The 11,152-nt window shown below is 30.8% G+C and overlaps 1 protein-coding gene across 1 annotated transcript; it reads right to left on the minus strand.

The window, feature by feature from the left end:
* Window positions 1–7,580: 7,580 nt before the first annotated feature.
* LOC145582593 (glycine-rich RNA-binding protein 4, mitochondrial-like) lies at window positions 7,581–10,076 on the minus strand. The gene is made up of 5 exons (XM_081639570.1): window positions 9,949–10,076; window positions 8,624–8,751; window positions 8,474–8,542; window positions 8,250–8,356; window positions 7,581–8,157 (listed from the first exon to the last, which is right to left on the minus strand). Exons 2-5 carry the CDS (start codon window positions 8,736–8,738, stop codon window positions 7,978–7,980), a joined length of 471 nt encoding a protein of 156 aa, XP_081495696.1. The 5' UTR covers window positions 8,739–8,751; window positions 9,949–10,076; the 3' UTR covers window positions 7,581–7,977.
* Window positions 10,077–11,152: the final 1,076 nt, after the last annotated feature.

Below are 11,152 nucleotides of genomic sequence, written 5' to 3' on the forward strand. Positions count from 1 at the left end.
CTTTCTAGTTGGTGAATATAACGCATAAAGTTAAAAATTAATAATATTCCGACAGCTTGATTTAGAGGAAAATTCTAAGGTTGAATTTAATTTGAGGTGATTAATCAAGGTTTGAAACTTTGAAATGTATTTCAGCATGTATTTCCAAAAAATCTTGTCACTTTTTTGTAGAAAATATTCTGCCTTATTAAATTACATGATTTAAGTCGGACGTGGTTGTGGGTCATTTATGATATTGAGGGCCTGTTTTGATTGATTGAATTGTGCCGAACTGAACTAAACTTATTGGAGCTGAACTGAACTGAATATTTTATGAGAGAAAGAAATTAAGAAGTGAACTGAACTTATTGAAGCTGAACTGAAATGGACTGAAAATAAGCTGAAGAGAACAGACCCTGAGTTAAATTGTCACCATTATATATTCGCCGCTCTTTGTTATATTATATGTATATAGTATATAGCTTTAGATCTCCATCATATTAATGTTGTCTTTCAATCTTCAATCTAATTATTAGAAGATAGTTTAAAATAAATTTGTGACTCATACATTAATACCCCGTAATTATTTATGATTGAATCCTATATAGTGGATACTCTGTACGAAGTATTAAGTTCCGTAAAGATATAAGTAGAATTATACCATATTTGAATAATAAAACATTAGACCAATAAAATAGAAATAGTTAACTTAGGCCCTGTTCTCTTCAGCTTATTTTCAGTTCATTTTAGTTCAGCTCCAATAAGTTCAGTTCAGTTCAGTTCTTAATTTCCTTCTCTCATAAAATATTTAGTTCAGTTCAGCTTCAATTAGTTCAATTCAGTTCAGTTTAATAAATCAGAATAGGCCCTTAGTTCGAACCAACTGCTTACAAGTTTTATTCCGAAGTAAACCAGCTGATTATCTGACCAAGGAAGTAACGAACTAGGTAGTTGGTACAAATTCAACCTAGAATTAGCTTAGATTATTAGCCTAGTATACAAAATGACCAAGTTAGCCTATATAATTACTTTTTAAATGTGCAAGAAGTAGACCTATATAGCATATACTCGCAATCCATAACTTCAACATTCATAAATAATTAAATAAAACATCTCTTGATGGTTTTATCACGATATATGTCAAAGTGATGAAATTAAATTGACTAGCCACTATTGGTTCATGACCTGCTCATATGACGATGTTTGAAATTGTCTCGTGAATATCAATGTTTTAAATGATGATCAATCTCTCTATAATACACAAGTCACCTTTTGAATAATTTTGTGTTCACCTAATACATTTGAAAATCCCTTAATTAATGTATTTTAAAATTTAATATTCTATATGTTACTATTGATACAAAATGAAGTAAATAATACTATTGATACGAATTAATTAGAGTATGTATTTAGGTTTTGATAACTAATACAATAACTTAAAATTTAGTTAAATTATTCTAATAACAATCTTGCATTGTTTGACTAGCTTAGAGTAAATTATTCTAATAACAATCTTGCTAAGCTAATGCCATTCGGTGTTGAACAGATTTGGGTGAATCATTTCCTTGTAATGATCTCCCCTTATATACTCTCGGACAAATTGTCCATTGATTGATTAATGCATTAGCTCGGATTTTCCTAAAAAAAATTAAAAAATTAAAAAAAAATAAAAATTTGTTTCGAAATAATCATACTTGTAAGCAATAATAACTCCTACACATACGAATCATAGGATAACATGGTCTGGTCAGAAAACTCCACCAAACATACATCAAAGCTGTATTTTGGGTTTGGCAATTGTGTGGTCAACTCAATTACAAATTTATTTGATCTATATATTAAAATTAATTGATCTATATATTAGATCAATTTGTGCACATCAAAATATTCCATCTTTTTAATTTCATTTATTTTCGGAGAAGTCATTGGTTATAATTATAACTAATTAAATCAATAATATATAATTAGAGAAGAGGTCAGCTAATTATGAGGGACTTTTTGTGGTGTTTACATAAAACTACGTAGAATAGTATAACAGTACGCTTTGTTAGTTAAAGGCATTACAACTATCATACAGGCGTTACAGGTAGCGAGGGGTGTACTAAATTTCTTGTTACTCCGTATTTTTGTGTACATAATTATGTCTTTCAAGCTTGTAGCTTGACAAAACTGATCGATCCAACCTAATCAAACTCAATCTTGTGCCTAATATAAATACATTGACTAAGTTGGGTTTAACAGACTCAACCCAATTGGAAAAATAAAATAATTTTAATACGTAGTAATATTAATTGACAATCGTATTATGTGATTTAGATCAATTTGTACCCAATTTGAACAGTCCATTTGTCACATCCTACTATTATATGGATGAGTCTTCAACTCTACTTACATGACAAGAATCGAATATTAAAATTAGGTTTATAAGTTACACGAATATATATAAGTTATGAAGACCAGATATTGATTGAAAATATGAATTGATAAGTCCATAAACGTGAAAATAAAAGTATTTTAACTGAAACGGAGAAATATAATACATATGTCCAAACAAAAGATCATTGATTAACGCATTGAGATATCATATATTCATATATAAGATCTCATGCATGTCATGAAACCTCCATATCACTATTCACTATTGTGATGCATCAGATCCGAGAAGTCGTGCCCTATTTTAAGTACAATATTAATTAAAATTGTACTATCATTTAAATTAAATTAGACATTCATGGAACAACGTATTTGAAAAGATAAATTCAAATTAAGTTTAAATCTCAACTATTACTAAAATGCTACTACAGTACTACTATAATCTCTAAGGCATAGAGTTTTGAGCTGAGAGTAATTAGGGGAAAAAATGTGAGATAATTAGAGAAGCAAATAATGAAGAGTAGCAAATTACCAACAGTAGGCAGAGAGAATTGTAAAGTACGGAGTAAGAACAAAACTTTACACGATACCTTTTTCATACTATGTATATCTTATATGTTCTCTTATAATCGCAACATAAGACTTTATAGTCAATTTGTAAACATTGACTACACAATTAGACCAAGGTCCTATTACAAATTTGTTATATTGAATTTGTTAAACTTGATTATTGATTAATATAACAAGGCCCTATTATAAATGCAACCTAATGCATGCATGATTGCTCATTTGTTATGAGTGAAAGAAAGGCCATAACTTTATTCTAGTTAAGTCTAGATGTTGCATGATTAAGGAAGCACTTTGATGGTTAATCTTTAATTTGTGAGGGATCCTTTAGATTTGGTTGTCTAAATGTAGGGTACGGTTGTCGGTAAGTGTCATCTATTATCAAATACAACCCCTTTAATTCAATTTCATTATATTAGTGTCAAAACTATATCTTATAATATTGATTTGATTCTATGGCCCAAATTAGAGATCATCTTCCAATACAACGATATGATATAAACATAAAAACTTTGCCTTAGACCCGACTCAATTCACATCTTAATGACATGAATATAACCCTTTATGTAAAATAAAAATTATAATTTGTCAAGACGTATTGAATACTAATTTTTAAATTTGTAAATAAATAACATAGCTCAAAATTGTTTAGAAATCAGACATTAATACAACTTATTCAGCTTAAATGCTACTTTTGAATTGAGTTTTGAAGATGATACTCATGATGTAATGAACCACTCCATAACTTTTTAATAATGCAATGCAATAGAAGAAGCATATTAGTGTCCTCGAAGTGTCAGAATACTTCTCGAATTAAAAAAAAATGATTGATAAAAAATAAAATGATTGAGCTAATATACTATCAAGATTCTCTAATTTTTATTCTATTTGATTTTATTTAAAAAAAATATCAAACTGACAATATCAGAAAAAGACACAATACATGAAGTGAGTCAGAAACTTTTATGGGCCCATTAACTGAATGATACAAAAGTTTAGCAAAAAAAAGGGCATTAGGATTTGGACAACAATCAGCCCATTAGTCTGAAACCCTCAGCTTCTGAATCACTGAGTAACATATTTCAAAGCAATTATCCTCTGTTTTTTCCTTGAAAATTTGCATGAAAAATACTTTTTTCTTTTTTTCTTTTTTTTTTTATTTTTTTTTTAAGATATCGGAAAATATACGTGTGATATATTTTCCGTAGATATAATTAGAAGAATAATATATTTGGATTATTTATGTTAAGATAATGTTTAGTGAATATATCTTTAGTATATATGGTAGTTTATTTTTAGGAATATTGTTTCCTATCTTATGATTTTAGGTTTTGTATAAATACTCAACTTGTTGATAAATAATAATCAAGTCATTCTATTCTATTGTCACTCTAATTTAGCACAGTATAATACTCTTAAAGCTTAGAAATAACAAGGTTATGATATATTGTGCATCATACTCTTAAAGCTTAAAAATAACAAGGTTATGAGATATTGTGCAACCCTACATTCCCCTCAACTTCCCAGTGGTTACAATTCTTAACATCCAACTTACTGTCGATTAACATCCAAATTTTTTAGTTAGATGTTAAGCAAAGATAAGTTTCCAAAATTTGTCCATAATTAAGGCTTAAACTGGGGACATTATAAGTGTGAGTTGTGTGCAGGCGTGCAACTACACCACAAAGCGGGTTGTGGACTTGTGGTTACAGCATAGGCAACTTGGTAAGAGCAGAGCAAAATGATTCAGGTTGTATACTGATAGCTTCCTGCAGGAAGATAGGAGGGGGTAACTGCTGGTCTGCTGCCGGATTTGCAGCACGCTCACCCCTATACTGGAGGCTGCTGCTTTGGAAGTGAACATGGATGGCGCCATGTACAGTGCATCAGCGGTGATACAAAAACTGGTATGCCAGTAGTTTCACTGGGATGGTGTTCGATTTACTTACAGCCATTCAAAACAAAGCAAGCAAAATTATTGCTGCTTATATGTATATAAAAACGGGAGAGTCTACAGTACATGACAAATATCGATATGTATTATAATGCTATGTACTGCTATGTATTATTAAATTATATATAGACAAATAAATTAAAAAAAAAAACAAAAAAAACAGTTAACCTCTTTTATTTTATTTTTCTCGTGTTTTTTCAGTTTCCATTGTTCCCTACTCTCTCATTCAAACCTCTGTCAAATTAACACCCAATTGAGATCCCATGAAAGCAAACTTTTTATATATATGATCATGTGCATAATTGCTCCACAAAAAAAAAAAAAAAAAAAAAAAAAAAAAAAAAAAAATACAACATATTAGTTGTATTATATTCTCTAATACAATTGATGATAATTTAAAAAAAAATTCAATCATAGAAATTCATGACTAGTGATGATTTAAAAAAAGTAAGATATTTTCTTAAAAAAAGAAAGTAAGATGTGATTCGGGTATAAAAATATACTTCGTAATAAGAAACTACTCGTATGATCAAGTTCATAGTTTATCGAAAAATAAAACATGTAAAATGACACATCTACTATAGTCTCAAAGAGCTCAAATTTAGACCACTCACAAGTCATAACTATGTAAGAAAAAACATGTTCATGTCAAGACTAAGGGTCTGTTCACATATACTGAGCTGAACGGAACGGAACTGAACTAATTAGAGCTGAACTGAACTGATTGGAGGAGAACTGTACTGTACTGAACTGAATTGAATATAGCTGAAATGAATATTTTATGAAAGAAGGAAATTAGGAGCTGAACTGAACTGAACTGATTGGAGTTGTATTGAACTATACGGGCCTGTTCACTTCAGCTTATCTGTTCAGTTCAGTTTAACTCCAATCAGTTCAGCTCCTAATTTGCTTCTCTCATAAAATATTCATTTCAGCTTTATTCAGTTCAGTTCAGTTCAATTTCCCTAAACGTTCCCTTGCAATTATGAGCTCTGCCACATAAGCGTACTTGGTCCCTAAACTTTTAATAGTGTAAAAAATTTTGCCTAGTCATCGTGCTAGTCCCTAAACTTTCATTATTTAGTAAAGTAAATGCCAACTCAACATTAGAACGAAGGTTCCTGAACTTTCTATAAAATATTTTATTTTTTTCCACATAGGCACTTTGGTCCCTAAATTTTGGTGACTCATCTTTTTTCCACCAAAAAAGTAAGTTATGGGTAGTTGAGGGACCAATTTGCTTCATTTGAAAGATGAGGGACCAAAATGCTATAAATACTAAAGTTGAGGGACCGTATTTTAGCTTAACTCCAAAGATCTCCATAAAATATACTAGTTCGTAGTAACCGATTCAAAGAAACAAATAGGGATCAAGGGATGTCTATTAAACAAAGCACTCTTTAAACAACTAATTCAAAACTTGTTTGTTAATTGATAAACAAAACTTCAAGTTATTTAATAAACGAGCTCATCTAGAACAACTTGGTATTTGATTTGGTTAGGCTCACAAATATCAATTCGTTCGTGATTGTTTATAAGCTCATAAGTTAGTGTTTTTTATTACCTCATTTAAAATTGTTTAAACTCAAATTTTTGAGAAGTCTAGATTTAAAATATTTTCGTTGTTATTCAGCAATAATTTAGAATTTTGTTGCCAAACTTTGTTGCTAAAGTGCTCTCATTTTTGTAGTGAATAATAACTTTTAATTGGTGGATCTAATACAGTGAGAATGAAGGATTTAAAATTGATAAGAATTTTTATACTACCTCCGTTTCTTATTATTTGCAACTTTGGAATATTTTATATCTTATAAATAATATCCCCAAAGTTGCAGATAATAAGAAACGGAGGTAGCATATAAGTAGTCCTACAAATAATCTAAATAGGTTGTATGATTTAAAATAAATCAAACAAATATTTGATATTTTTTTTTTGAAGGTAGTTAGAGAGAAAAAAATGGATCTAATAAATTGCAAAGGATTCGAAAATGATAAGTATATAATTAATGTAGTCCTACGAGTAATTAAATAGGTTGTATGATGTAAAATAAATAAAACAAGTATTTTTTTTTTCTGAAGGTGGTCTAGAGGGAAAAAAAAAAATTAAAATATGAGAAGAGAAAAAAAAAATTTTAAATATGAGAAGGGAAAAAAAATTAAAAATATGAAAAGGGACTACATTAATTATATAGTTATCAATTTTGGAAAAAAAAATATATGATAAGCACAAAGATTTGATCCAAACCACTAATCTAAACAATAATGCAATTTACCATCTTAGCTAAAGTCAAACTATAATAATTTAATACAAAAAATATATAATAAATTTAATTAAATTTAATAGTGGTACATTGCAGTACATTACTTTAGTGGTATATAGCGGTACGCGTCATTTATTTCGTATAAAAACAATGTATATAAAAACATTTTCATATGGAATCTTACAAGTTTATCTCAATTAACTTCTATAATTTTTAGAGAATTAAAGTTATTAATCATTAAACTTCTGCATTGACAAGTGTAGATAAAAAAATAAATAAAAAAAAGTATAAAAGTTTGTTATTTTCTCCATATTTATAGAGAACATACTTCCAGAGTCTATTTTTAAAAAATGAGGATACATTTTAGTGATTTGTAAGCATCATCTAAAAGGGGAGAAAACTGAAAATTTCAGATATTGCCAAATTACGTACTTTAATGTCATCTATAAAATAGCTTCAAAATAAAACCTTTATAAAATTCGAACAAGCCTTGGATAAAATATTCATCTGTATGGTTGACTAGTGAATTGAATTCTGAAAGAAATAAATAAATCTACCTAAATTTTGTGCCATACTAGTGAGCCAAGCGTGACAGAGCCTCATCGACACCAGCTAAGCTCGTAGACTCGACAGATTTGCAGAAATTAATCAGACAAATACAAGTATTGCAGTATCACCACCATATCAATCATACTTGAAAACCACAGCAGCGAAAGTTGTACCGAATTGCAAAGCAGTAACTAAGAGAACATCCATCAAAATAGAAGCAAATAAAAGAGCCTAAATTGCATCCATTTCCTACAGGTTACAGCCACTTGCTATGAACATTTGCAGTTTTACTTATTAAAAATCGTCATTTGATCTGGATTGGCCACCATATCCTCCGCCACCGTAGCCTCCGCCTCCACCACCGTAACCGCCACCTCCATATCCACCACCGCCATACCCACCACCTCCACCTCGGGGAGGACCTGGTGTCCTCTCATTTGCAACACTCACACGGATGTTACGCCCATTCAGATCCTGTATATACATCGGTGCACAAAATTTTAAAATAATGATCTCAATGTGTATTTTGGATATCCAAAAGAACTTTGTAAGTATGTTCTGTTCACCTGGCCATCCATAGCAGATAATGCACTGTTTGCAGCTTCAGCATCTGCAAAGTTGACAAACCCAAAACCCCTAGACCTTCCGGTGTTTCTATCAGTGATGACCCTAGCTGTGAAATACAAAAAAAATGAATGAATTAAAGACTGCAGACTTTAGGACAATTATTAAAACTTGCAATATAGTTGTTTCTGAAAAACAGCTTCAACAAGAAATAGCTAATACTCACCATCTACTACTTCACCAAAACTGGAAAATGCATCCTTCAAATTGCCATCATCAGTTGCAAATGAAAGACCTGAAGTGGACATAGTAGTTTAGTTAAAAAGTTCCATACTAAAATAGCATAATTTATTACATGTATAAATCAATCAAATACCTCCAACAAAAAGCTTTGAAGAAGACATGTATCGAATAGCAGTCATCATAGATGAGTTGGAACTTTGTGAGATGCTTTGACCAAGAATGCTGCCAATTCTGTTTAGGAACGCCATTTTCAACAATAATCTGCACAGAACATGGAAAATCAGGAAGGTACTATAACTTAAAATCTCAAAGGAAAAAAACTGCATTTCACAATATCTTAAATTCAAATTTCAATATGAGAACGGGCCAGTTTGTTGAATTTCTAATTTCCATACACTATACTCATATACTTCACACTAAATCATCATAGGGAAAAGGTATTCTGCAATTTATACGCAGAAAAAAGTGTATAATCTCATAGGAAAAGCCCTGAATAGGCTTACAATTCACATGCTCAAAAACAAATATCAATCTTGCTGTTATAGTAGCTAATAAGTTGCATCAAGTGCCCACTTCCTATTCCAATATTCAGCAAACGAAAAGGAGTTGAATCAAAAACCTCAAAAACTGTTTGGTAGGTGGTAATATAGGGTGGTAATGGGAAGGAACTAAGTATAACTTTGTAAGGTAAGCATAGCATTACCAGGGGCATGAGCTCGGAACGTTCTTTACAACTTATTCTAATAACCATTATTTATAACCGACTACAATTCGCCAATAGCCCAACTCCGACAGACACAATACATGTCGCGGTGTTGCCAATAGCTCAACTACGAACAGACAACTACTATCAGTAAGCTTAACCCTTGAAACAATTAACATCAACGCGCTCTCTCTATATATTTAGAGTAATAAAGCATGCCATTTCTCAACATGTACAAGAAATAACGAATCTTTCCAGAATATAGGAAATAAAACCTTATTAGTTATTATTTCATACAGAACATCATTATATTATATGATTATTTATAAATACTCTATACATGCAGCCAAGAAATCATAAAACCACCTACTATCCTGAATCATTCTTCAGTCAAACTTATTCATAAGAGTACAGATTTATTAACCTCAAACTCCCAATATTAATAGAAAAGACCTTATAAATCATATCCCAATTGCACAATAATTACATCTTGCACACCAAGAATGAACATTTCAAAAATAAAATCAACATTAAAACATATTTAACCTAAAATAACTTCTCATGAATCAATCAACATAAAAATTTCAGCAATAATTAAGCAAAACAGCAATAAATTGACATGAAACAGGGCAGCATAAACAACGAATAATCAAATGAATTACAAAATACAAGAACAACTGAAAAATGATAGTAGATCGTAAAACGACAAACGAAAAATGCAAGACAAAAACCCTAAAAAATGAAAAGAGGAATACCTGAAGAGAGAGAAAGAGGAGAGAGAGTGAGGTTTAGGAGCGGCTAGGGTTTAAGCTTTTGAGAAGCTTAAAACGAGGTTTGGTATCTGAAATATCTTACGGGACCTCATTTTATAGGGTTACAAAAATATCATCAAGGTTTTGGGGTTTTAGGTTTTTTTTTTTTCAAAAAAAATTAAGATTTTTATATAGTACTCCATTTAATTTAATGTACTAGTATGCTTGCATGAATACTTAATTAGTGCAAACATATGGTATGGGGGCGGCTTATATGGGTTTGGTTTTTTAGGTCACTTTGTTTAATGTCTAATGACCTGATTCGATTGGATTTGGATTTGGATCGGGTTTCGACGGAAGCCTCTTTTGGATTGATCGGTGGTTCGGGTCATGAACATTTTTAAGATTGGGCATCTATTCATTGTTTGGTTGAGATGTGATTCGACCATTTTTTGCTCATAATTTTTAAAGGGAAATTTAGACAAGATGATGATTTCATCTTTGAAATTGGAATTTGAAATTTGTAACGGTCTTTTAATTATTATGTGAAATGTAATACATGAATTAATTTATGTGATACAAAAATTGTCTTGAAAAATGGGTCAATAATTTTATTTTAAAGATATGTACAACCAGAAGTGTGATTGGGTTAATAACGACTACTCGGCGTGTAAATCTTGGTTTAATCAAGTTTTATCTGTGCCGCCAAACCTGACTCAAATGGTTGGGTACACTTTATTACTTGACAATTATATCCTACAAAATGAGATCATGGTGCGTATCATAATTCCAAATGAACAAATAGTTATAAATGTAACTATTATGTAGGTATGAGAAGGTGCCCCAACAAACTAAAGCCTATCAAGATCAACTTGGTTTACATAGACGGGCAAGTCCCATTGGGAGTGGGGGGAAGGGTAAGGGAATTTCTAATCCCAAGTGGCCTCTTGTGAAGCTTGATTCTATAACTTTTCGGTTAAAAAACCCTACCCCTAACCAAGTACTACATGGTTGTTCAACATACTTCATATGGAGTATAATTTAGTGAACAAAATTTATAAATATGAAGTACTAACTTCTTGGATAGAGGTTGTAGATCCAACCATACTTTGAGCATTAGACCATCTCCAATGGTGAGACTTAAGTTTGAGTATTGAAAAACAAAATGTCTTGTTTTTTACCTCCAATGGTGATACCATACTCATTT

Source organism: Chenopodium album, chromosome 15 (assembly GCF_948465745.1).
Source record: "Chenopodium album chromosome 15, dcCheAlbu1.1, whole genome shotgun sequence".
Lineage (NCBI taxonomy): Eukaryota > Viridiplantae > Streptophyta > Magnoliopsida > Caryophyllales > Amaranthaceae > Chenopodium > Chenopodium album.

Coding starts and splice junctions, on each gene's coding strand:
- LOC145582593 (XM_081639570.1), bottom strand. CDS start 8,738: ATGGCGTTCCTAAACAGAATTGGCAGCATTCTTGGTCAAAGCATCTCA. Junction 8,543..8,623: donor TTCAAAGCTTTTTGTTGGAG/GTATTTGATTGA, acceptor TGTCCACTTCAG/GTCTTTCATTTGCAACTGAT. Junction 8,158..8,249: donor TATCTGCTATGGATGGCCAG/GTGAACAGAACA, acceptor ATGTATATACAG/GATCTGAATGGGCGTAACAT.